The sequence below is a fragment of the Pteronotus mesoamericanus genome, unplaced genomic scaffold (genome assembly GCF_021234165.1).
Source record: "Pteronotus mesoamericanus isolate MK-2021 breed Mesoamerican mustached bat unplaced genomic scaffold, CSHL_Meso_final contig_1242, whole genome shotgun sequence".
Classification (NCBI taxonomy): Eukaryota; Metazoa; Chordata; class Mammalia; order Chiroptera; family Mormoopidae; genus Pteronotus; species Pteronotus mesoamericanus.
In genome coordinates, this window is record NW_026555053.1 from 1,176,072 (window position 1) to 1,202,470 (window position 26,399).

Sequence of the window (26,399 nt, forward strand, 5' to 3'; positions counted from 1 at the left end):
GGCCTAGTGCTGGTCTCCATGTCCCCGAGTTACCCCAAAGCCTAGAGAATACCTCTCGCTGGGGGTGCGCCGGGACAGGGCGGCTCGGCCGTTTCCTGGTGGCCCGGCTGTCCTGGGCCTCCTGATGTCACCCTGACCCGCGGAGCCCCGCCCTCAGGCCCGGGGTGGGGACCACGTCCCTGTGAGCCGAGCTGTGGTCTTTCACACACACTCCGTTCCCTGCTGACGAGGTCCCGCTCGGCCCTGGCTGCCGGGCTGCCGGCCTCCCCGCGGCTCGGGATCCCTGGGGACGGTGCCTCACTCGGCCCCTCAGGCGCGCCAAGAGCAGGGTGGGGAGCGTGGCGGCTCCGAGGCACTCTCTCCCAGGGAGCCCCCCGCCCTGGATGTCCCCAGAGCCAAGACATCGGAACCAGCTCTCCTTTTGCTCCCGAAGGTTCCGCGTGCCCTGTGCACTCAGCACCCCTCTGCCCGGACATTCCCGGCAGTGACGCCGCGGGTATCAGAGAGGCCTGGATCCTTGAGGACAGCTTGGGATATCATTTAAACAAATATCTATCAAGACTTTTTGTTTTATGTTTATACTGAGAGGCCCAGCAAAGTCGGGATGTGAGTGTTTGTTTAGTGAGTTTCAACAAGCAGAGAGCCTCGCCGAGCGCTGAGGCTCCGCGCGGCCGTCTCTCCTTCCGCATCCATTTATCTGGGCCCGCGCTTCCGCGCGGGATGGCCTGAAGTGTCCTTTTCACGTGGATTCCCCCAGACCAGCGGAGGCCTCCCGTAGCGCAAGCAGCGGTGGGTCTTGTTCTCCTCAGCACCCCCTCGTCGCCTTTACAGCTTCCTGTTTTCAAGCCTCCTTGAGCTTGTTTTACTCTGTTAACATGTCCCAAAATAAAGTAAAAAAGGAAGTCTCCCTGCGGGACCGGTGATGGGAGTGGGGAGCGGTGTCCCCATGTTGTGGGGAGGCGAGGAGTGGGGACCCTTCGCTTGGCCGGAGGGACCCGCGGCAGCGGATGTCCCAGCCCTGTCACGGTGCTGCCGCCCGGGGGAAGGGAAGACCTGTCATTCGGCCGCAACCTTTCCTGACCCTGTTTGATGACTGTGTGGAGTCGCTGCTTCCCGCTCTGCCAGGGGTGGGGACGGCCGGACGGCCCCCTGTGCCCGCGGTTCCTGTGACCAGTGACAGGTCCTCTGTGCAATGATGCTCACGCCTGCCCTTGACTTTTCAGAATGGACTTTGATGATGAAGATGGGGAAGGTCCCAGCAAATTTTCAAGGTGAGTTCACTTTATGTTCCTTAGACTTAAAGGAGCCTGTAGCCAGCCATCCCCCGCCTGGGACAGACGGTCTCTTGTCACCGACAAAGCTACTGCCTGCCCTTTGACCCCCACGCTTGTCCCCCGTTCTGTGCCCAGCGACAGGAAACTAGCGGCAGCCCTCCCACATCCCAGCCTAGGCTGCTGACGGTTAAGGAAGAAGGTGGTGACTCTCCTGGCGTTTCTGAAACCGTGACTGCCCACGTTAATGGATTTCTTTTTAAAAGACGGGCCTAGAGTTCAGGGTTCGATAAACGGTCAAGACGAGGCTTCTTTTTCTGCCACGTAAAACGAGGAGAAATGTAAGAAACCTGGGCGGCCGGAGCGCAGACCACCCCGCAGGCAGGGGACTGGCTCCCAGGTGCCGGCGGTGGCCCGTGTGCTTCGTGCAGAAGGCGAGGGTGGCCTGGCCCCGCGGCTCGCTCGTCTTTTGAAACTTTTCTGGGTTTGTAGGCTGTAGTCAGGAGTTTGGCTGTTGAGAGAAAGGCCCTGACTGTTTTGTCAATCTCAGCAAAATTCCCGCCTGTGCTCCCGTGACCTACGGGAGCACCTGCCTGGACGTTCGTCCGCACCTGCCCTCACAGTGCCCTAACTCTTGGTTGTGGCTGACCGTGGACGCCTGCCCCGGCTGACAGGTACCCTCCGCCGGCATCCACGCGCACAGGTCGGGGGATGGCCTCGGCTGTTTTCTAAACATTTTTAGAAGAATGGTGGAACGGTGTCCGGGCAGAGCCCCGGGCCCACTGGCGTCCCAGCTGGCTCGTCCCGTGGCAGCCGCCTTAGGCTGTGCTCCCTTCCACCCGTGCTGTGGTTGTGGATGGAGCTCACGCTCCCCGAGTCCGAGCGGAGCTTGCCCCGCAGTGCAGTCCCGGGGTGCCCTGGGGTCTCCCACCCACGGCGGACGTCCCTGGACACACACCTGAGACCGTTCCCTCTCGCCTCCTGCTGCGGCTCCGGGGGAGGCAGGACGGGGGACGGACGGCAGTTGACCCCTGATGACGCTCGAGTTTCCAGCCCAAACAAGACGTGACGGAAACAACCAAAGTGCGCACTGCTTTTCCCGTGGTGCAGGCAGGACCCCGGCTGGGACGGCCAGCCGTTCCCCGGGCAGGGCACTTTCTTCTCGGAAATGAGGGCGCCCGCTGCACACCCCAAGGGCCCCCGCCCCCCGCGGCCTCCCTTTTGCGAGGAAACAACGCCTTTGATTCCCCTGGGTCAGAATTCCCCTTGCGATACCGTCCCGCGCCCCGGTGGCTCAGGGAGCAATGGCTCCTGGAGCCTCGGAACAAAAAGAGGAAAAGACGTGAGCAGCGGATGTGTTCGACGTTGAAGGTCCGTGTCAGTGACGAAATAACCAGGCAGGGTGACGAGGAGCCCATGTGTTAGGCCCCATCGATGAACCCCGGGCTCTCGAGTGCCAGAGTTCAGACCTCAGCTTCTGTCTTTCCACCACACGTTAAAAAGAAGAGAAAGACGAACCGGCTTCCTATATGTTGAGGTGGTATGAGCCGGGGCCGCCGGACCCCAGCCCACAGAGCCCGCCGGTCAGCACGTGCCTCAGGGCTGCTCCAAGCCGGGCGCGCGCCTGAGGCTGCCCCCGCCCGGCGGCTTTGCGGGGGGCTGCAGTTGCTGCCCAGGGGAGGGGTGTGAATCCTTGATGCTTATGACCAAGTGCCTAGGTTCCTGGGGGGCGATTCTAGGACATTTAGAGACGGAGGTGAGATGCAGAAGCTCGCTCAGGTGTCGGGGAGCCGTGCTGCCCAGGGCGGGCTCCGAGCGCCCGGCCGTCACGAGCTGGTCCTGCCCCCCGGGCCCTGGCTGTTACCAACGTGCCGCTTCGCCCTGTGAGCTGGTAACCCCTCTGACTCTCCTCTTTCTCCCTCTCCCCGTGCCCCCGGGAAGGGAGAACCACAGTGAGATTGAGCGGCGCCGGCGGAACAAGATGACTCAGTACATCACCGAGCTCTCCGACATGGTCCCCACCTGCAGCGCGCTGGCCCGCAAGCCCGACAAGCTGACCATCCTGCGCATGGCTGTGTCGCACATGAAGTCCATGCGGGGCACGGGGAACAAGTCCACAGACGGCGCCTACAAGCCTTCCTTCCTCACCGAGCAGGTACCGTCCCGCCCTCGTCACGGTGGCCGTCGGGGAGCGGGGCTCGGGCTGCGGAAGGGACGCGCTCGAGACATTCCGTCGTCACTCTCCACCCGGAAGGCCTCTCCCGGGGGCTGCCGGTCCCACCTTTGCATCCTCCGGGGTTATGTCCCCCGTGTACTTGGCAAGGCATCCCTCAGGCGTTCAGCATCTGAGCCAGGTGCCTGCCACGCTGACACCGGGAGAAGTTCTGTGCGCAGGGGGGTGTGGTGGTCATGCTGGTGGTAGTTTTGGTAGCATTCACGCTAATCACGTGACAAGGGTCATTGTCGCCGGCACGTGACAGGCCTTTCTCCGGGCCTGGTTGGAGTCAGACCTTTCTGTGTGTCATTTCGTTTACCCCTTGTTCGGGCCCCAGGAAGCCGCCGCTGTAATTCATCCCTGTTTTGTAAAGGAAGTTGAGGCAATTGGCCTCAAGCCAGTCAGCTGCTGGTTGGTGGAGCCCAGTGTTGACACAGGCTGGTCGGACCCCAAAGCCGTATTTTAACAGCTGCATTAGCTTCTGGAGAGTTGGGAAGAGCGAGCCTGTGAGGGCCAGTGGGATCGTGTTTTAGGAACTGACCGGGTTCCGGGTCCTCGCTCTGCGCGCTGGCTGCCGGGCGCGCGGGTGCAGGCCGTGCGCTGCAGGGTGCGCCTCTCGGAGACGAAGGTGAGCCTCGTGCCTTCCCGACTCGGGGCGTTGCCGGGTAGAGGAGCCCATGGGTTGAAAGCGCTCAGCAAGGCAGAGGGACGCGGTCGCCAGGGAAGAGCAGGAGGAAGCGCCGCCGTGCACAGCGGCAGGGCCCAGAAAGCCGCGGTGGGTGCGTGTGACTCGAGGAGAACTGCGAGCCGGGAGCGCTGGGCGGGGGTGGCAACGGCGGGCGTGTGGAGGCGAGTGGCTTATGCTGCGGGTGCCTGGAGCCTGCTCACGCCCGGAGTGAGGCTTCGGAAGGGCGCGCGGGACGAGGAGGCGCGAGCACCCGGGCCGGTCCTGTGGCGGACGTTCTCGTTTGTCTTCATCCCGGTGGCCCCTGGCGCCCCCGACAGGTGTCAGGAAGGCGCCACCCAGTGGCCGTGGCTGGGAGGACGTGCGGCCTGGCGGTTCAGGACGCGAACAGCTCCCCCCTCGTGCGCCTGTGGGAAAGCACGCCGGGGACGTGAAGTCAGGGGCGCCAGCTGCCCAGGGGACGCGCCCCGAGCGGGGTGTCTTCCCCCCAAGTCCACGCCCTCCCGCCTCACTGTCGGTTTCACTGAGAATGGAGGCCAGGCTGGTTCTGACATCCAGTCACAGGACTCTGGCTGAGGGTGGCGTGCTCCCAGACGGCAGAAATCGGGGGGGGCGGGGGGGAGAAAGAGGGGTCTGTGATGAGCGTGAGGCCCTGTCCCCGAAGCCCTTCCCACAGTCCAGCAGCCTGGGCGGGACGGAACCCCCGCCCCCGCTCCTCCATTTCCACAGCCCTTCCTGTTGGGAAGGTCTTCCCGACTCTGAAAATAGAAATGCTGACCCCGTCCTCCGCATGAAGTCAGCGTCTCGGACACTCAGCAGAAATGCGGGGCAGGAGAAACGGACACAAGAGGCTTTTCTGTCAGAGGCCACTTCCGCCCTCGTTCCCAGGCAGAGGACGGCCGAATTCTGACCCAGTCACGGGCTCGGAGACCCTCACGAAGCCCCCCGGGTTCCGCTCACCAGCAGGTCCATGTTTTCGAATCTTCGGGGATGGACCTAGGGCAGGGCCACGTGCAGCGGGCCTGTGTTCTGTGTCGCAGAGGTTTCCGCATACAATTACCTTGGAACGAAGGATTCCCACCAAGAGCTCTTGCCAACCGCTGGCCCAGAAGGCGGCTTTGTTGTCCGGGGCCTGAGCAGGGCAGGCGGCGGGAGGCGCACCTGCGGGCTCGAATGCATGCGGCAGAGTTAGTTCCGGCGGGGACGGAGCCCGCGTCACGAGCAGAAAGGGGCTCCCAGGCCTGATGTAAGGATGACGTGGGTGGGCAGCTGCTCTGGAGCTGCCTTCGGGCCCCGCAGAGAAAAGACGCTCACGTTAACCAGGCTGATTTCGCCCCTTCCATGTCTCAGGCCGATGACAAGGCTTCCTGCGGCCCATTCCCTGTCCCCAAGCAGCTTCCTTCCCACCGTCACTGCCAGTCCCAAGCCCGGGGAGTCCGTGTGGCTCCAGGGCGGGTGTGCGAACCCCTCTTCTTGCTGTAGGGCGAGGTGGTCAGGGCTCTGTGCCCCGCCACCTCCCGGGATTACCCGGAGAGTCTGGCGAGATGTTGGCTGTCAAGTTGTTCTGGCAGTTGGACAGACGTGCAGATGTAAGGCGATGCTTGCGCACCCACTGCCAGCATTCCGCCCGGAAAGCCCAGGAAGTGCAAGGACGGGGTGCCCCGGCCGCGTGGCATGCGGTGGGTGAGGGGTCACTTGGCCCCTTTCTGTTTGTCACCTCGCTTTCCCGTTCTCTTTCCTTTCCTTCCTTCCTTCTGCTCCAATGACATGACTGCAGTTTGGATGTGTAGGTGAGGCCATTCACACCTGGGACAGCCCAGCACCTTCTGGCCATCGCTCCCCGTTCTCTCACCCCCTGAGCTGGGCGTTGCACCTCCCCCTGAGAGAGGACTAGTTAAGACGGGGCTGCCGGCATTTCAAGTAGCTGCGTCTTCGGGCTGGTACGAGCTCTGCGCGTTTTGAAAAATTCATTTGCAATTAAAAAAAAAAGCAATCAAAGTTTCCAGAACGGTGTGCATCCCCACAAGTATCTAAATGAAAGCTGAAGGTTGCCAAGAGGAAAACTGACTTGGCCGGGGTTTGCCAGCGCTTTTCCCCAGTGACGGCCTTTCCTTTCCAGGAACTGAAGCATCTCATCCTGGAAGCGGCCGACGGGTTTCTGTTTGTCGTGGCGGCTGAGACAGGGCGTGTGATCTACGTGTCTGACTCCGTGACCCCTGTTCTGAACCAGCCGCAGTCGGAGTGGTTTGGGAGCACCCTCTACGAACAGGTGCACCCCGACGACGTGGAGAAGCTGAGAGAGCAGCTGTGCACCTCAGAAAACTCCATGACAGGTCAGTGTGGCTCCCTCTGAGGAGCTGTGTGACCCTCGTTTTCTTTCAGCAAAGAGATCAGGAAGCTGCAGGTCAGTAGAAGCTGCCTCAAGGTGAGGGCGTACATTTGCCATGGCTTCATTTATCCTAGTGCATAAAAATCCATTTTTAATTCATCCCTCCCCCTGCCCCGTATTTTACCTGCAATTAGAGATAGTGCCACAAGGAGGCGCTGTTGATGTAGTAGTGAGAACGACATGCTCTGTGATGAGTTTTGGGTGACTATTTGTGATACTAATCAGAGACGCTGACTACCCAGGTCTCAACTGCCTAAGATTAAGTTCCCTTTTGAGACACTTCAACGCAGTCAGTTCTGCTATGACAACATACATGTTATAATAAAAAAATGTGCAACGTACGAAATTGTGAAGTAAAAAAACCACAGGGCTTATGGGGAGAAGGGGGTTAGGAACACGACACCCGTATCTGTGAGCGACAGGTGAAATGAAAACAGGAACCTAAGAGAATGGGAGTGTGGCTCTCCCCGTAACCCCCTCTGCAGAGAAAGGCCCCGGGTCCAAGTACCGTCGGTTCTGAGGTCCTGGGTGTTAGGGCCTCGGCATACGGATTTGGGGGGACGCAGTCCGGCCCTTAACCCTTATGGTGAGACTGAGTCGGGGGTGGCCCAGCGTGGCAGGGGTACCGCGGTCTGTGAACGGTAACAGGGGTTTTCTCAGTGTTGGTATAAGAGGCAGGAAGAGGAGAGAGGGTGAAGAGGGAGGACAGGGTGTGAGTTGTCTCCTCTCTGTGTCTCCTGAGACGGTGACGTGACCCGGCCCCGAGCTCCACGTGGGTGTCAAACAGCGGTGCTAAAACGGGACAGGGCCGTGCCCGAGGCTGCTTGGAGGAGCCCACAGAGAAGCCCTGGGCCCCGCCTTCCAGAGCTCAGCGCCTGGAGGGAGTGTAGATCCCTCAGGCGCTGACAGCTGTGCCCCACATTCCGTGTTCGCCCACAGGCTGTGGCTCTTTGGAAGCCAGTCAGCGGGCCCCGCGGGGGCAGATGGCCGGGACACGGTGGTTGAGGGCCGGTCGGGCTCCGGCCCAGGGCTGAGCTCAGCGGCTCACCAGAGCTGGGTGGACACTCCGTCCGTGGGGAGCCTTCTTGCTCCTGGCACACTTTCAGAGGACGGTTGGCGAGGGGTGTCGGCGGCGAGGACCCTGGCTGGTCGCCGTGGCAGCCGGAGTGGGTGCAGGGGGAGGAGACCCCGGGACGGTGAACGGCCCGGCCCGCAAGCGCCCCCCGGGCGGGGCTGCTCTGACGAGAGCGAGGTGGACCAGAGCCGAGGGTCCATGCGCCTGGGCGGCCGGGAGCCGCTGGGGGGGCCGCGATGCTCCGGGGACGCACAGCAGGTCACGGCAGCGGCGCGCCACTCCGGCGCGGGCCTCGGGCTTTCATTGGCGCTGGGAACAGGGCTTCGTAACCGGCCAAAGCGCAATAAAAACACGCAGTAAAAAGTCGTATAATAAAAGGATGTAATAGAAGCTTGTGATAAAAAGCCCCAGGGAAGACTGGAAGCCTGTGAATGTGGGACAAGGGTCGCGCAAACCCTCCCGTCCCTGCACGAGTTCCTCTCCGCCCAGGGAGGGGACGTGGCCCACCGCGGTCAGGGACACACGCTCCAGCACCTCCCCAAATTTCCTCCTGTTCTTCTGCGGCTCTTTTTCTTTCTTTTGTGGTAAGAACACGAGGTCCGTCCTCTTAACGCTTGTCAAAGTGCACGTTACGTGGCTGTGAACTGTGGGCCCAGGGCTGTGCCCCAGGTCCCTTAGGACCTACTCATTCTGAGAACGGGAGCGAGTGAGCGCTGCGCCCCCAGCCCCCGCTGCTCCCCGCCCCCGGGCCAGCCCTCGCTGCGTCCTCTGCGCCTGTGAGCGGGGCTGCTTGTGGCTCCTCGCGGAACTGGACTCAAGCGGGTTGTGTCTCTCTGTGACAGGCTTACGTCCCTGAGCGTAATGGCATCTAAAGTTCATCAAAATGGTTGCAAATGATAGGATTTCCCTCTTTTTTAGGGCAGAATAATATCCCACTGTGTGCGCGCACCACGTTTTCTTTATCCATCCCTCCGCCAGCGGCGTTAGGGTGTGTCCTTGTCTTGACTACTGTGAATGGTGCTGCCGTGAACACGGGGTGCAGGCATCCATCCCTTCGCGACCCTGCTTTCAGCTCCTTAGGGAGCACAGGGCAGGGTGAGGCGGGTTCCCCTTGGGAAGGCTGATGAGCCGCTCTGGGCTTCTGTCTGCAGCGGAAGCAGAGTGCCTCCCCTGCGGTTCCAGCTGGGGTCCCAGGATGGGCTCCCCTGGCCCACTCAGGCCCCTGCCCCCCCAGTCCCAGCGGCTGCAGCATCGGAGCCAGGCGTGGCGCAGCCGCTGCGCACAGGGCAGGCGGGCCTGCGGGCGGGCGGCGGAGCAGGGCCTCCCCGGGGGCCGGGAGCCGGGGAGCTGGGGGGCTGTCACTGAACGGAGGCAGGGGTGCTGGCTGTGGGGGCGGCCTCCGTGGTCCTTACGGGGAACGGGGAGGCTCCTCCTGTCCCCAGGATGCTGGGGGGTTTGGGTCCCAGGGTTCTGGGTGGAAGGCAGAACAGTGGCAGGTCTGAAGGAGGCGAGGGGTCGGATCAAGTGTGACCGGGGGAGAGGCTGCAGAAACAGCTGCTGTGGGTCTCAGAGGGGCCTGAGCCCAGCTCACTGTGGGGAAGGCAGGGAGCTGAGGGCGTGCCCGGGGCTTCCCAGGTGATGGCGGAGTCTCTGGCTGTAACTGGATGTGCCCGAGGTGTTGGGCTCGGGGCTCCAGCAGCCCCCGAAAGGAGTGCAGGGCAGCGCATTCTTTGTACCTTCGTGGCCCCGCCGAAGCCTCCTGTGGCTGCCGAACTCTGGAAGGCTTTGCTTTGCCCCCCGGGAGCCGAAACTGGAGACACCGTGTCAGCGTCCACGGGCCCTGCCTGGCGCGGAAAGGGCCCGGGTTCCCCAGCCAGGACACAGGTGGGGGGAGGTGAAGCCAGGGTGCTGCCAACAAGGCGTCCGGGCCCACTCCCGCGGCCTGCCGTCTGCCGCGCTCCTTCAGCTGGACGCACCCTCCCTGCAGAGAGCCGCGCGTCCCGGGGCACGCAGGGGAGCGCCCGCGGCAGGCGGCTGCCCGGCGGAGGGCAGGGCGCGGGCTGGGGCTGGCCGCCTCACCCGGCGCCCACTCACGACCTCGTGGAGCCATCGAGTGCCCCGTTCAGCAGGTGCCTGTCCGCAGGGCCGTAGGAAGGGCGGCCGGGACACGCCGCCCCCTTCCCGCATCACCAACAGGCGTTCCCAGCCGTTGTGGGACGCACGGACCTGTTTCCTAACTGCTCCTGCCCAGAACCTTTGAGGTAATTTGGGGGGAGCCCGAGCCAGGCTGGTCCCCAAGGGCTGTGGCCAGAAAGCCTCTGTGCACGACTCTCGCCTCCCAGCCCGCAGTGGCCCGGCTGCCTTGTCTCTGTGAGGGCGTCGCCTGCGTTCAGGGATGCTTTGGGCCTTGGACCCCAGGGTTCGGCCGGGCCGTGGTCTGGGCACAGAGAGTGTTCCCGAGAGCGGGCGCCAGGGAGCCGTCCGGCCAGCTGTGCTCGCGAGCCTGCCGTCGCGCCGTGCGGCTGCGAGAGGCTGAGACGTGCGCTCACGTGCCAGTCTCCCTCCTGCTCCGGGACAGAGGGCGCCCGCGGGGCACTGGCACGCCTCGCTTTTAGCGCGTCCTTCGACCCCGACAGTGAACTGTGAACGGCTCTGGGGAGCCCTCCTCCGTTGGCTTCGCACGCGTTCTGGCACATTGCTGGCTGACAGCCCTGGCTGCTCCGGAGCATCGATCCCAGGGGAGATGCAGCGTTACACCGGCCCGGGGTTTGGGGAGGGCGGGCGCTGCTCCTGTGTAGAGCTCCCTGGGCGGTCCGACGCGCAGGCAGGGTGCTTTGCTCCCCTGGGTTTCGTCACCGTCCTGTGCGTACGGCGTGGATGTCTCTCTCTCACAGGTGGGGAGCGTGAAGCTTGAAGTCACTGAGAGCGTCTCAGGGCCACACGGCAAAGGCCAAACAGCTGCTACAGAGTGGAGGCCATCGTCAACGCAGAGGAAGCTTTGTCCCCTTTGGGGACATCGGGATACAAAGAAACTTGAATGCCTCGCACGGACCAACAGAGCAAGTCTGGGCAGAGTAGCTCAGCCCAGGGCTTTGGGGGCCTGGCTCACAGAGGGCAAAGCGGGCAGCGGGCCGTGGGGTTCAGCGGCCTGTGAGGGACGAGTGGCCTCAAAGCTCCGAGACTGAAGTCCGACGTCCCAGGCGTCTCCAGGGTCCTGTGGAGCCAGTGGTTCTCAAAGTGTGGTCCCTGGGCCAGCTGCGTGCGTGTCACTTGTCAACTTGCTAGAGAGGCAGACCCCTGGCTGCGCCCAGGCTCGCTGACTCAGTGCCGGGGAGCCCCGGGAGCTGCATCTGTGCCCACCCTCCCGGCCTTGCTGATGCGTGAAGTTCGAGAACCAGGTTCCGGGAAACCGGCCACCTGGACCAAGTCCGCCTCAGCCTAGAACGCGCCAGCCCCTTTGAGCTTAACTTCCCTCCTCGTAAAGGGGGGCCTGCTGTGGGTTTGCGAGATGCCTCGTCGACGGTGAACCTGAAGGCAAACGTGCCTTTGTACTTGGAAGGTCACCCTGGTGACCTTGGGTCAGCGTGCTCTGCGGGCCAGCGTCGCAGAAGCACCACGGCCCAGGCCTCTCCCCGAGGATCTCCATTTTCGTAGGCCCCAGGGATTTCTATGCTCGTGTTAGTCTGAGATGCCCTGAGCCAAGGATTTAGCACGTTGAGACGGGGAGCATCCTTTGCTCCTGGGACTGGCATGGAGTGGGGGCGTCGGCCCCCATCAGCTCTGCTGCCCAGCGCGTGTCTGCCCAGCTCTTGGTCCAGGGCGAGGCCTTTGGGGAGAGCAGGACGGGGAGCCCGTCTGAAGGTTGCCATCCGGGGCACCGGCTGACCGGCACGGGGACGGTACAGCGGCCCTTGGGCCTCGCTCTGCAAGTCCACGTATCGCAGGCTCTGCAGCACCAGGCTCCGCAGGAGGCTGGTAGGGTCGCCAGACAGCGCCCTCCACTGCAGAACAGGACCGGCGGGCGTCCCCACCCGTGTCCCTGTGAGGAGCCAGCTAACGCAGAAGCCCAGGCTGCCACGTGACGCCACAGGGGACACCCAGCTCGCACGTCCTCGAAGGAGCCGACTGTGGTCAGCGTCCAGTCCCAGCCGGCCTGAGGCAGCCCAGCCTCCTACCTGACGCTTCGCAAAAGGGCCCAGGACGAACGCGGGTCGCGCTCGGCCCTGCCGAGGAGCCTGCGGCAGAGGAACGTGGGGCAGAGCACCGGTCCCATGGCGGGGGGCCCTTGGAATGGGGAAGCCGCTTCCCCGTGGCATCCGTGCTGGAAAAAGAGGGCCTGTCCCCAAGCGTCAGTCACGAAGGTAACTCCACGAGAGCCCCCCTCGCTCGCCCACAGCTTGTGTCCTTTGGAACACCCGCGCTCCGTCCTGGGCCGGCGCCAGGAGCTGGGACTCTGAGCGTGCTCGGCAGTCCGTTTCCGGCCATATTAGGTAACAGATAAACGTGGCGAAAGAAATGTGAGTTTATCTGAGTCAACTATTATAACACTGTTATTTGAAATATAAATAAAGTGTTCAGTGGCAAGAAAAGCGTGTTTCTGTGATTTAGCCCCCTCGGAAAGGGCACAGTTGTGTAGGAAACCCTTAGGCACCGAGAAGGCATTTGGCGCCAGGCCGGGCAGCCAGAGGTGGCGGTCAGCGCGTGCGAGACCGAAACCGCAGAGCCGAGGGCCGGTTATTTTTCGTATTTTCCCTGTGACTTTCCCGCTGGAAACCGCAGCCTCCGTAACCCTGTTATTCCAGATGTTTCTCTGGCGCCCGTTCAGCTCTTGTGAAATATTTATCCAACCTGCCTTGTTTTGCTTCGCTCCATGCATAGCACACTCATGCTGCCGAGTGGTTTGTGTTCTTCTCTCATATTTTATGTTGAAAGATATTTCATGAATGCGGACAGGTCTCCAGCTCGGGCGGCGGGGGTTCATCTCGCCCGGGTGCGCCCGCAGATAAAGGAGCCGGAGCGGAGTCCTCGCACGCATGGCGGGGGCCGGCTGGGGGGCCGGCTGCTTTGCAAGTGCGTCTTCCTGCGCTTGGAGTCACAAGGACCCCGTGACGGTTTCACTTCATGACCTCCTACCTCGGGTCAGTGACCTGACCTCCCCAGGCCTCAGTGTCCCCTCATGTAAATGCAGACAGTCCCGTGGCCCCTACGGGGCTGCGTTGAAGCCTGAGATGACACGGAATAATGTCGATAGTTCACTGTGGTGTTTGGGGTTGTGCAGGTTTCATTTCCTTTTCAGTAATTGCACGTTTAACGTACAGTTGTTCAATGTACATTTGAACACTGGGGTAGGGGGTGGGGTTTCCAAACCCCCGCTCTTGTTCTGCTTTCTTTTCTTACCCCCCTAAGACGGGCCTTCGGAGGTGGACACTGTTGACGAGGGGGGGTTTGCATTTCTGTGGGCCCTGCCTGGCCCTGCCGCCCTTCGGGGCGCGGAGCAGCTTCCAGACGCAGGACCGCGGCGGTGGGGGCTGGTCAGCGAGCCTGCGTTTCCCAAGGCGCCCTGTGCGGTTGGTCGGGCCCTGCGGCCAGGGCCGGACGCCCGCTCCCTCGCCACCCAGACTCCTTTCGCATCCTGTCCTTGCCCGCCCCCCTCGCCCCGTGCAAGGACCTACCCTGGGGCGTCCAGAGTGACCGCCTCCTGGGGAAGGACCGTAGCTGGGGAAGCACCCAGGCTCGGCAGGGCTCGAGGGACAACGCCCGGTCCCGGCGCTGAGCGGCGGGTGTTCCGTCGGTGCGGGCGTCCTTCTGCGAGAGAAGTAACCGAGAGGCAGGCAGCCTGCCCCCGGGGGCTGTGCGGGTAGGGGGGGGGGTGGGCGTCACAGTGGCCGGGCGGCGACCGCGACTGTGAGTCCTCTGTTCACAGAATTTATGCACAACCAGCCAGACTCCCGCCTTGGGCCAGAGGACAAGCCTCTCCCCCTTCAGCTGGGACCCTGCGTGGGTAAGAGGGGGGAGCCCCGCAGCCAAGGCCCAGCTGAGCTGTTGCTGAGTCAGGGGCCGCGTCCGAGAAGCCCGGGGCAGGGCCCCCAGGTGGGGAGCAGGCTTTCCCAAGAGCAGGGAGCTGGTCCCTATGCATAGTTTCCATCCCACGAGAGGAAGCCTTAGGCTTGAGAAATCTGATTCTTGCTTTGCATCCCCGCGGAGACGTCCGTGTAAAAGAGCCGTGGGTATGTTTCCTGGATGCACTAAGAATCACCTCTGAAGATCTGTTCTAAAAATTCTCATTTTCTTTTCTTTTTAAGATTTCATTTATTTTTAGAGAGGAGGGAAAGGAGGGAGAAAGGCAGGGAAACATCCGTGTGTGGTTGCCTCTTGCGCGCCCCCCACCAGGGACCTGGCCCGCAGCCCAGGCCTGCGCCCTGACCAGGTTTCGAACCAGAGGGCCCTCGGGTCGCAGGCTGACGCCCCATCCCGAGCCACCACCGGTCAGGGCTCATGTCCCCGTCACAGCTTTTGTTGAAACCAAGAACATCCAAGTAGCTCTTTAAAAACAGCAGCTTTGTAAATAAGGTTTTTAAATGCTCAGCCCCTCCAGGTTTGGTGGGGTAGGGAGCTGATATAATTGGGAGCCTCCTCTTATTTTTTTTTTTTAAGAAAAAGAATAAAATATTACATGTAAAATACATAGATAAAAGCTGAGCCCCTAAAATAGTGCAGGGCACATGGGAACGTGAGGGGTCTTCAGCCCGTTTCTTTGAACTTCCCAGTGTTGTGGAGAAGGCCAGGTATTTGCATTTTTGAAGGCGGTCCAGTGCCCTCCGGAGGCTGAGGATGCCTGGCATCCCAGCAAAACAACAGCCTGCTCCATTTACGGGGAGAGAAGTTCCAGCAAGATCAAGATAAGAAAGAAACAAAATGTTAAAGTTGTAACCACTGAGCAACACAGCTGGTAACTTTTTGCAACTCCCTTGTTTTCTGAATTCTTTCTCCTAACTTTGATGCTGAACCAGTAAATTAGAGAGTTTTATTTTTGCCTCCCCCTATAAAAAGCAACTGTAACAAAAATACACTAGTAAGTGTTGTTTTTAGGCAGATATTAATTACTTGGAGTTACTTTAGAACATTTCAAAAGATAAACGGAATCATCACTTCCTGCTAGTGTGATCCGGGTTTCAGGAATATTCTCACGTGGCGGTCCTATTTTGGAGTGCTGTGGTTAAAAATAACTTGATTGCAACAACCTCAGCATGATCAGGAAAATTAAAATAGTTTCCTTTAGTTTCACTAAAAAAAGAGACACATTTCTTTCTGAAATGTCACGGCTCATGCCATATGGTTCAATGAAAATGCGTGCAGACGCTGTTCTTTCCTGTTTACGGCTCGCTCAGTAGAAGCGAATGGAGCAAAATAAGCCGTGCAGTGTTTCCTCCGTTTCTGTGGCTGCGTCTCTCCGAGCGCAGCGCCGGGCCCCGGCCGCCCCCCGGGCAGCGATCTGCGGCCAGTCACAGCTCTCCCGCTCCGGCGAGGACATTCATTGCTCTCCAGGGAGCTGTTCACAGTGTCTTGCTTTGACCTTGAGTGTGCATGTTCTGAGGACCTAGAGTCCCAGGAGCGCACGCCGTGGGGACCTCAGAGGTGACCCAGGCCAACCCTCCTCTCGGCCACGTGGCTCCCTTCACTACACGCCTGGAAAGGGACCGCGTGGCTCCTGCGCGAGCGTCCACAGGGCAGACTGGCTGTGTCCCCTCTGCAGGGACCTGCCCGTGCCTGCTGTGGAGCCCGCCCCGGCCCCCCACCACTGTTCTGCGCAGCCCCGCCGGCCTCGTTTGGTAGGACCGGGGATCCGCTCACGCACACGTGTGAGCACGCGCACACACGCGTGCACACGTGCGAACTCGCTCACGGCCAGGCGATGAGTCAAGGCGATGGACTTCAGAGACAGAGTAAGGAAGCCCCTGAGCAGAGGGTGAGCTCAGGCCTGCCTGCAAGAGCCCCTGAGGTTTGTCCGAGTCGGCCTGAGAGAGCGCATGTCCAGAGCCCTCCGCGTCCCCGCCCGCCGGGACTGCCGCAGCCTGGCCCGTGACGAGGTCGCTCCCAGTGACCAGCAGGCCGTCGGGCAGGCCGATCGCGTGTCCTTGTCTAATCTGACAGCGGCGTATTCAGCACATGTCGCTGTGCTGGACTGAGGCTCCAGCAGAGCTGGGTCAGGCCCAGTTCGCCACCCACGACAAAGCCATGGGCAACAGAGCTCCCAGGATGAGCAGAGCATTAAGAGGGTCCCAAGGGGAAGCCACAGGAGGCTGAGAAAGCAGGATCCGGGCCCTAACCCCTGTGTTAGAAGCGGTGGGGAGGGTGCGGCCTGGGGAGGCTCCTCCCTCAGAAAAACGGGAAGCCGGGGTGCAAGGATACGGGCGGGGTCAGCAGTCGCTGGGCCTGGGGTCCCAGGAGCTCCCCGAGCTGCCGGAGTGACAGGCGATGGGACCCTGTGGCGGGAAGGAGTGGCTGAGTCCCGGAGGCGGCTGAGGTGCGGGGAGCAGCGAGGGACAGGCACTGAGGACCTGGGCTGTCCCCCTTGGAAGGTTTGCTCGGAGTGCAAGATGCAGCCCCTGAAACGGTATTAACGGGATCTGATGCGCATTTTTATGCTAAAAGACTGTTCCAGCGCTGGGAAGCTCTTTCTCATTTAATCCCCACGAGAGGTCCTTTGTGGGGAGGGGGTGTCCAGTTGTCCCGCACGCCTCTGCTGAAGACTGTCCTCCCTCCCGGCGTTGCCCGCGCCAGTCGTCTCTCTGAGCAGGGCCGATTCTGGACGCTGCGCTGTCTGCAGGGGGCAGGTGCGTGCCCCCGGCCTGCGCATCCCTCAGCGGGGCCCTGGGGCGCTCTCTGTGCACCCCACCCCGGCGCTCTGCCCTGCACTAGGATTCTTGCGGGCGGGTCCCCCGGCCTCTCCGCTTCGTTGTCCAGGCTCAGGGAGTCGCCTGGCCCGGGCGGGTCCCCCACCTGAGCTGCAGCTGGCCATGCTCCTGGCTGGCTCAGCCTGGGGCCACGTGGCCGCGTGGCTCACTCTGCCTGTCTCCCAACTCTTCGGGGGCACAGACTGGCTTCTGCCACCTGGTGTCCGGTGCTTTGGTTTTGTTTTTTTTTTAAAGATGTCATTTACTTTTTAGAGAGAGAGGAAGGGAAGGAGAAAGAGAGGGAGAGTAACCTCGACGCGATTGTTTGCTTCTTCTATGCATCCCGACCGGGGATCAAGCCTGTAGCCCGGGTATGTGCCCCAACCAGGATGACATGCCAGCCAGCGGAGCCACGCCAGCCAGGGCTGGTGTCCAGTGCTCTGAGCACTTTTGCTCCATGTACTTGGTAGGTTGTTTTGGTTATTTGAGAGGGGAAGGTAAATCTGGCGCCTGTGACTCCATCTTGGTTGGGAGCCGAGGTTCTTGTAAATTCCTCTGACAGCCTCCCCCGGGCCTCCTCTGTCCGCTCTGGCCTGAAGCTCCCTGTAGTGGATCTCCTGACTCGGTGCTCCGGGGACGGGAGCGGTTCGTTTATCACACGCGCTGCACCACCTTGTTCTCGCTCGGTGACTTCCGGGACCCATTCCCCAAGGTTTCTTCTACGTCGGCGACGTGGCTTTCAGCATCGTTGCTATTTACTGCTTTGGTCGGAGTTTCATTTCTGAAGTCGTATTTTCCATCGAAAAGCCATCTTCCAGGCTATCAGGTCATTCTCTTTCTATTTGTGGAAGATCTTCTCAAATATCGCTGAGCCTGGGTGTTTCAGATACCGCTGTCTTCCGTGGGATGGTTTCGTGGAGCGCGGTGGTGTCTGTCCCAACGTTTCAGGTCACTTCCTTCCTTTTCATGGGAACCGAATCTTTTCACACACTAAGCTAACCTTCCCCTTCCCTCTCTTTGTTTTTCTTAACATTTTTATTTATTATTGTTTTTTCAGTGCTCACCTGAGGATATTTTTATTGATTTTGGAGAGAGAGGAAGGCAGGGAGAAAGACAGTGAGTGAGCGAAACATGGATGTGAAAGGAAGACATCGATCAGTTGCCTCCTGTACCTGCTGCAGCCGGGGATCGAACCCACAGCCTGGGTACTGCCCGGGCTGGGAGGAGGGGAACACGTAACGTTTGGTGCGGGGGCAACAGACACCCCGACCCGCTGAGCCTCCTGGCCAGGGCCTCACCTTTTCCTATACTCTATGTTCCTACCGTTCACTAAGATTTGAATGGTTTTGGTCAGTGTAACTTCTCTCCTGGGGGAGCCGCGAGGCTGCGGCAGGTTGTGGCGGCCGTGTGCATGGGCCAGGCCCCGACGGGGCAGGGCACCCCCAACGGCTTTAACGGACCCCTAGCCCCCGAAGCAGCCTTGCTTTTCTTCACGGGGCAGGTTGGCTGCCACGCGTCCAGGTGACCCGAGAGCCGTGCCCCGGCCTTTGTGAGTCTGGACTGGGGGCCACGTCTCCCTTGCTTCCTGACTCCGTGGTCTCCTTCTTGCTGGTAGTTCTAGAGGCTTCTCGTGGGGGCCTCCTCGCGTCTTTCCCAGGCAGCCACTCCTGTGTCTGCGGGCCCACGGACCGCTCCTGTTCACCTCCATGCCGTCCTAGGCGCGCTGTTGCCGCTGCCGAAACCCCTCCGCAGGCTGAGCTCTTCAAGCCCCGCCCGCTGTTTTTCTGCACGGACGCGGATTATTCCTGCCGCGTTTGCACTCTTGGATCATTTCGTTGCCCATGTGCCGGCGAGGCGAGGCATGGCCTCAGATCGCCTTCCTGAGCTCCCCGTCAGCCTGGCCCCTTTCCATCCGCCAGGCGGCCAGCGGAGGAGGAGGGTTAATCGGTTACCGTTCAAACGAAAGCCCTCAAGCCTGCATTGCTGGCATTCTTGTAGCATGATACCCGGAGAGGAATGTATTTCTTTAAATCACACTCCAGCGTATTCTAAACAGGATGGAGAATTTGTACTTTTGTCTGCAGATTAAATAGCAGAAGCGGAGCCGGCCGCGGGGAGGGGGCCGTGGGGGTGACGACTTTTTAATGAAGAGCAGAGCGGCAGGCTCAGCACGCGGCGCTCCCGTGACGCCGGGTCGCGTTTGGAATGTGAGTGCTGGAGAAAGCCGCGGGGCGCGGGGGCGGGGGGGGGGCCGCCACCCATGCCGGGGCTCTGTGCCCTCGGCTCGCCTGCACGTGTCCCGGCCTCGGCCTTGTCATCGGGGGGAATTGTCTCTGTCACTCTGCGCAGCTTCGGCCGCCCTCCTCCTTCCTGGTTGGCTTCTCATTAGCACCTTCCCAGCTGGCGGGCGGGAGACAAAGGATCGACACGCGGACCAGACTGCTCGGCAGCAAGGCTCCTTCTGAGCGTCTGCAGGGCCTGTTGGCCACCCGGCTCGGTCCCTTCTGCCAGCCCTACTCAGGGTCCCGTGAGCCTCTGGTTTCTTTTTTGGTTCCTCGGCCATCGGGCCAAGCCCTACCCCAAACCCCAGCCGCCACCGTCATTGGTCGGGGGAGCCTCTCGCTTCTCCGAGCGGAAGAGGGGCGGTGCCCTCAGAGCTGCCCCTGCTCCCTGGGACGGTTCCGCCGGGAGCGCCATTCGCTCAGTGGTCACAACCGCCGTCACCCGCGGTCCTTTCTTCCCAACTCGCGTCTTTGTGGCAGAACAGGACCTCGCTACCTCAGCGACTCCCCGTCCCCGAGGCTGGGGTCGTCTTGCCCTGAGTGTCAGAGATGGACAGCGTTCGGTGGGAATGCTGGGCTCACGCGCTTCGGCCTCTAAAATTGAAGTTGCAAAATACAAGTCACATGACTGTCCCCGGGCAGCTGTGGGGCAGCCAGGACTTGTGCTTTTAGAATACGAGGTGACTCTGCAAAGCACGTGCAACATTGACTGCCGGCAGCATCCGGGGGTGGAGGCCCGTGTCCTCCGCGCGCGGAGTCTGGCTCTCCTGCCTCTGAGGGCCCGCGCGCCGGCCCCGCCCCGCCCGCCCCACCAGCCTCTGTCGCTCTGAGCTCCGGCCGGGCGGACCTCGGCCGCCCTCAGGCCCTGCCAGCCACTGCCCCGCCCCAGGCTCGCACCGCGCGGCCTGCGGTGTCCTTCCCGCACAGCGCACACTCTCTGCTCTGTGCCTCCTTTGCACGTTGTCCAGGCCTCTCCTCCACCCTCAGGTGACCAGGTTGAACAGTTAGGTGGGAACAGGGCCCAGCGTCCCCCTCGCCACAAGTCTGCTGTCTGCACTGGACGTTTCTGTCGAACGGCGTCTATAGGTTCTCGCTCCCCTGCAGCCTCTACGTGTCCGTGGGCCGCCGTGCACCTTTTGACAATATCTTTTTGAAAACAGAAAAAAAAGTCTGTTGCTCCACAGGGCTTATCCCCCATCCCAGGGTGGCTGGGCCGCCTTCGGAGCCCTTGCTGACCGAGGTCACCTCGCGCCCACCCCCCCAGCCCGCACAGGTGGAGCCCCAGGAGACGTGCTAGTTGGCTGGGGCCCGGGTCACTAGCGAAGGCCTGTGTTTACCGCCTCCTGGTTGCTGAGAAGGTGCGGAGGTCGGCTCCCTCCCAGGAGCTGCTCGGGGCTCCTGCTGCTCAAGGAAGGTGCCCTGTTGGGTTTGAGGCCGCCTGGGGGTGCTCGTAGAGAGAAGCCCCGAATCATCGGGGACCCTTTAGGAAATGAGGGGAGAGACACGTGTGGGAACACATGAGGGTTCCGATTTGGCCACCGAGCCGTCCTGACAACATACCGTCCACGGCCGGGGCTGTGACCCGGGGCAGAGCTGCCGGACACGCACTGCGTGGGAGGCACCCTGGCTGGGGGAGGGGGGGGTGGGGAAGCCCCAGCCACGGCCAGCTGTGTTCACAGAGTCCACAGTCTTGGAAGACAGGCAGGTCGTCAGCCCAAGCGGCAGGAACGTCGGGGACCGTGCGGCCAGTACCCTCCCAGGCTCCCCAAAGGGCCCGTCCCCTGGTTATTCCGTCAAACGCAGATCTAGGTTCTGCTGGGAAGGGATTTTAGGGATGTGATTCAAGTTCCAAGTCAGCTGACCTTACAAAGATGAGATTACCCAGCTAGGTCTGACCCAGTCAGATAAGCCTTCCACCAGGAAAGAATTCCAAACGGGAGGGAAAGGCAGAGAGAGTCGGAGCACAGCACTGGCCCCAGGAAAATCCTCTCTGAACTTACTTACTCCCTTGTCCCTCCTCTTCCATCAAAGGCCAGAGATTGGTGGGTCAGTCCGGACGGCGGGGTGGCGAGGCCCGGGAACGGACACTGAACTGCGTTAAAAGGGGGGTTTGGTGGCACCGGTGATTTCAACACCGCGAGGGTCCCCTTGCACCGGTTGGTTTTCCGTTTTCTTAGAGTCCCTTTCATCGTCTTAGATCCGCTTCTCCGGGAAGCTGGAGTCACTGCTGCGGGAAAAGCCGCGCTCAGGCTCCTAAGGAAAAGAGAGGGGAGGGTGGGACGGTCACGTTTTTGCCTGTGGAGGCCTCTGACTGGCCTGTCTGGGTCACATCCTAATCGTGGGACCCGTCGTTGTGGACAGAAGCAGCATGAAGTACTGTGATTGGCCCAGCTTGTGTCAGGTGCCCCGCCCTCAACCCATCACTGTGGACAGAGGGTAGATGAGGTACTGTGATTGGCTCAGCTTGTGTCAGGTGCCCAGCCCTCCACTGGTCACTATGGCCTGGGAGGCGGGGCCTTGTAGGAAGGTGGCGGCCCATTTTTGACTTTCCTCCTAAAGGACTAGCACACAGCGTTGTGGCGGGGAGGTTCTGGGAGGATGGAGTAACAGACGCCCCGGTGGAGCTCTGCTGCCCATCCAGAGCCCCCTCTTCTGCTTTGGGAAGGAAATAGTCAGGCTACACCTTGAGAACCGGTGCGTTTGAGCCTTCGCCGTGTCTAAACGCCTGCCAGCAGTAATGAAAGGCGGAGACCACGCTGCCGCCCCCAGCGCAGAAGGCCCACTCTGTCCCCGGCTCTGCGGGCGCGGCTCCGCGCGGACTCCTCCGCCGTGGGCGGGCCTCCTGGACGGCTGCATTCCTGGGCCCCGGGGGGCGCCCTTGTGTGCACAGCTGCTCCAAGGCGGGGGTCGGCCTTGTGGCATGAGAACACTTTGTCACGGGAACAGCAACCCAAGCTCCCTCCCGCCTCGGGCCCGTGGGTCGTGGGCCGCACATTTTTGGAAGAACATCAGATACTGTGCATCTCGGGGGCCATCGCTGTGCTTTTGCTGCTGATCATTTTCCCTTGTTTTCCTCCTTTGCTATCTTGGTTTTCCCCCTTTTTTAAACCAAGATAAGATGTTTCCTGTTTTCTTAAGGATTCCTTTGATGAAATAATCCTAATTTCTATTTGTATTTCTGTGGTAGCCTGGGGAGCTTTTTAATGAGCACAAAGCCTCCTTTTGTGATTTTATCCAAGACAAACTTCGGGTTCCCCTTTTTAAAAGAAAGTCACTACTGATTAAAATAACACTTGGACACCAGCTTCCGGAGAACAGTGCTGGGCGGACCCTGCGTCAGGAAAGATGCGCTGTCCCCGCTGGGCTCTTCCTCGTCTTTCTTCCAAAGTACGAGTTGGCGCAGGCTTTCTGTGGGGAGCCAGAGGGGAAACGTGTTTGGCTCTGGGGGCCACCCCGTCTCTCTCGCATGGACTGAGCGCTGCCGCCGTCGCCCGAGAGAGCCATGGACCATAAGCGGACGGATGGCCCGAGCTCTGTTCCCGCGAGCCTGTCAGGAACAGGCAGGGGCGGCCCGCCAGTGTCTGCCAGCTCCCGGCACAGTGTTTCACGCTTTTCGACTGTCTTAGGAACAGTGTAGCTAAAAACCCCAAGCCGTGTGGTAACTCGGTCCATTTCGTAGAGTGGGAACTGTGTGTTTGGCCGTGGGGTTGGGAGCAGGCCCCCCAGGAGCTTCGGAGGCGGACAGGGTGTTGGTGCAAATGGCATAAGGATAGTCTCCTCGTTTGATGCAGTAATTCCATTTTGGGGACTCTGTCCTAAGATGATATGGATATTTCTTTTTTACACAGCTACTTACCACGGCATCATCTGCCCTCCGAAAACCTGGGAACAGCTAACTGCCCAACAAAATAATACCATGTCCACTAAAATAACAGCGCGGAGGCCGCGCGTCGGCAAGGAGCCGGGGTGCGGGAGAGGAGGGCTGGCTGGGAAGGGCCCCGGGCCCAGGGCGGCGGCGCCGCTGAGCCCGCCATGTGGGGCGTGGGAGAAGGAGCTTCCCCAGAAGTGCTGTGGGTCCAGATGGCGTGCTAACTCGGAGCCCAGGACTCCTGAAAGGAGCCGAGGGCGTAGGAGTGTGTGGATTCCAGCGCGGACATTGCGGACGGCTCTGTAGGAGGGACGGGAGTAGGGGCTACGTGGGCAGAGCAGAGGTGACTGGGCGGCGGCCGTTCTGGCCCTGGCCAAGCACGGGGTGGGATTCGAGGCGGGGCCAGGCCCATGACAGGGCCGGGGAAGAATGGAGCCTCTGGACCCAGCGGACGAGGTGCCGTGGGGAGGCTCCGAGGGAGTCAGCGTTGTCCTCGATTGGGGGAGCCTCTCAGGCCCACTGGGAACCTGCCCTAGGAATCCGGACCCCCGGTTCCGGGACCCAGGGTCCTGTGCTTGCCTCTCTACCTGCAGCCGCACTGCGGGTAAACCCAATGCCCAGGGGGACGGAGTGTGACCTCCGGCGCATCACGCTGGGACGCGCCATAGGGCCCGGGGGACGGCCATGGGCCTTTGCACGTCCCCACTGCCGTTGGGTGTGTCAGAAACCCAGCCCGTGCACAGCCTCGCCGAGCACGCCTGCGCGGCGAGGGTGGACGTGCTCTCACTCCTGAGGAACCTGGGAAGGGGCTTCCGGGGCCCGGGGACACGGGAGGAGCACACAGAGAAGCAGCCCGAGGCGCCTGTTCCCGGGGTCACGGTGGCAGGCGGCGGGCGGAGACGTGCTGTTCCGGCCCGCGGCCCGCGTGCTCTGCTGCGGTTGCGGCTGCACCTCCGGGGCGCACTCTGGAACCTGGCAGACTCTCCCGCTGGTCCGCTTCACAGCTGGACTCCTTCGCCATTTGGTTGAGGATAAAGCAAGTGACAGGTCACACAAAAGCATCCGTGAGAGGGGCCTTCTGTGTGCAAGACAGACCGGTGTCCAACCTGAGGCTGGCGGCAGGCACCCGGGCTCCCGGCAGAGGGAAGGCTGGGCTTCTCCGTGTGGGAGGCCCTGCTGCACACGCCCTGCCTAAAGGTCACGGCGGCGGCTGTGAGCACAGCAGGGTCTCTGGTACTTGGGCGGCCCCGGTTGCCCTGCAGAGCCTGGGCCACGTGAACGTGAATCTGCTACGGGTGCTGAGGCGGCAGCTGGCGGGCGCGGCGAACACCACCCCTGTGCACCCTGCTCCCCCTCCGCCCCCCCGCGTTTGGAGCTGTAGGAGCTGGGGCTTGGGGACGGGTCTTCTTCACGACCCTGTGGCTTTTAAGGGATAGAAAGCCAGTCAACTTACTGCTGCAAAGGGGCGGGTCTTTGGGCGCCTTCTTGCTCTGCTTTATTTTTGTGCGCAGGACCCACCCCCATCGGACAATACACCCCCTCCATTCTTTGGCTTTTGTTGTCTGTTCACCCTCTAGCGTAGAATGGTTTTTGCCTTTTTAGCTGTTTGTGCTTCGATTGGTGCCGAGCATCACTCCGGGCGCTTCATAGATGTTTAAGAGACGATGGCAAGGTGACGCCCGGGGTCACTTGGGACAATAAGTAGGAGTCAGCCGGGCAAAGGGAAGGGTTTCCCCTGGCAGAAGGCACTGCAGGGGAGGAGGCAAGGGCAGCTCCCGGGGAAGGATGGGCCCCGCGGCGGAGGCAGACGAGATGGGGAGGGGGCTGGGTGTGCAGGAAGTGGGGGGACGGGAGGGCCCCTCCGTGCAGACGTCTGGCATTCTGGCCGAGTTCCCCGTGGACGGCGCCGCCTCTGCTGGTGCCCAGGAGGAGGCGTGACATGTCCTGGGAGGTGTGCGGTCAGCTGCCGGTCAGAGGGGCCTGGGGCCGGCGCTGGGGGTGTAGTGCAGGGTCATCGCGCTCAGGAGAGACTCCTCAGAACCCTGGGTGGGTAAGGTCGTGTGGGGGGCGCAGAGGGTGAGGAAGGGGCGGTGGGGCTGGGGGAGGTCCAGCAAGGCCGCCAGAAGAGACGGGGGGAAATGAGCTTGGGTTGAGTGGCAAGGGCGTTGTCGGTGACCTTGGCCGACGCCCGCCAAGATGCCGTTTCCGGGAAGCGGCGGGGAGAAGGCCGGAGTGAAGGCGCTCGAGGCGAGAGGGTGAGTGTCGATTGCCCCTTGAAGAAAACAGACGCTGAGAATTGAGTGGATTTCATCGCCCTGTGCGTTTCCTGCCAAAGAATGTGGGGAATGCCACGGAACGGGCCGCTGGCGTGGCCCTCCTCGCCCTCATCTGCAGAGCGTTTGCAGACCGCTCCCCGGCTCCCCGGCCCCCCGGCCCCCCGGCCCCGGACAAGGCAGAGGCTCATGCGCGTGTCCTGCTCTCTCCCCTAGGCCGGATCTTGGACCTGAAGACGGGGACGGTCAAGAAGGAGGGGCAGCAGTCGTCCATGAGGATGTGCATGGGCTCGCGCAGGTCCTTCATCTGCAGGATGAGGTGCGTCCGGGCGGGCGGGCGCGGGCTGCGGTCTGGCGGGTCCGCGCCCTTCTGACCCACCGGGAGGAGCCTCGAGGGCTCGGCCAGGGCCACGCATGCTCCTCACGTTCACCCCAGTCACCCCGTCGTCTTGACGGCCGCACGTGTGCCTGCAGACTCCTCCGTCCGCCTCGGACGCACGTCCTGCCTGTCTCCCCCGTTGCAGGGTGCCCGTTCCGCACGCCCCTCGCCTGGCGCCCCCTGTCCCCGGAGTCCCAGCTGGGCCCCCTTCCTCGGGGCTCTCTTCACCCGCAGCCTCCCCGGGCTCTGTTCTCAGCACGTTTTGTAGCAAACCCACCTACTTCACATTCACTGTCACGTTTTCTCGTGCCACCTCACGTGTTTTTTTTTATTCATCCTTCATTACATTGCCGATTGATATTTTAACCGTGCCTGTCTGGGCTCCAGAAGAAAATTATAGTTTCCTTAAGGGTAAGAGTTTTGATTCCTCCCTCTTGGAGCCTCCCATGAAGTCTCGCAGCCTGTTCTGCACACACTTGGTTGTAATGTGCAGCCGTTGACGGAATGCAGGAGTGGCTGCGTTTCGGGGGCCCTGGGGGATTGCTCTGACGGCCGAGAAGGGACCCTCCTGCCCAGACCTGACTCGCCTGCACCGTCAGCCCTGTGGCCCCGGGGGAGGCCGGCAGGGGGCGCAGGGTGGAGTCCGTCCCGTCCGGCGCGTGCCGTTCCTGAGGCGCTAGCATGGGGCAGCGCCTCCCCTTCGTTTACACGTTCACTCAGTTCTTGGGCAAATGTGCCAGGGGCCCCGCGAGGTGCTGGGGTTCCGCACTCAGTAGAGCAAACAGAACCCCGGACCTCGGCGGCACGCATCTGACAGAGTGCCAGGTCCACGTGCATGCATGGAACGTCACACGGCGGTCACGTGCTGTGCAGGAAGAGGAAGCACATGGAACAGCGAGCAGGAAGGGGGAGGGTTGCTCATGCACAGTCTGCCTCTCCCACCTCTCGCCGGGCCCTCGGAGGCAGGAGGGGCTGAGCCTGGCGGTCCTCGCCTCGGAGGCGGCTCCTGTCCAGGCCGGGAGGCACGGGAGGGGCCCCCTGGCCGCCTGCCTCAGGTGGCGCTGGGGT

At 61.7% G+C, this 26,399-nt stretch overlaps 1 protein-coding gene across 2 annotated transcripts in view; it reads left to right on the forward strand.

Moving 5' to 3' along the window:
- Nucleotides 1-26,399, forward strand: part of ARNT2 (aryl hydrocarbon receptor nuclear translocator 2) — a 72,559-nt gene that overhangs the window by 20,385 nt on the left and 25,775 nt on the right. For both annotated transcript variants that reach the window (XM_054588398.1, XM_054588393.1), the window contains exons 3-6: nt 1,224-1,271; nt 3,213-3,426; nt 6,291-6,504; nt 25,169-25,271. In XM_054588398.1, the coding sequence (XP_054444373.1) occupies nt 1,224-1,271; nt 3,213-3,426; nt 6,291-6,504; nt 25,169-25,271 (579 nt within the window). The remainder of the gene's footprint in view (nt 1-1,223; nt 1,272-3,212; nt 3,427-6,290; nt 6,505-25,168; nt 25,272-26,399) is intronic.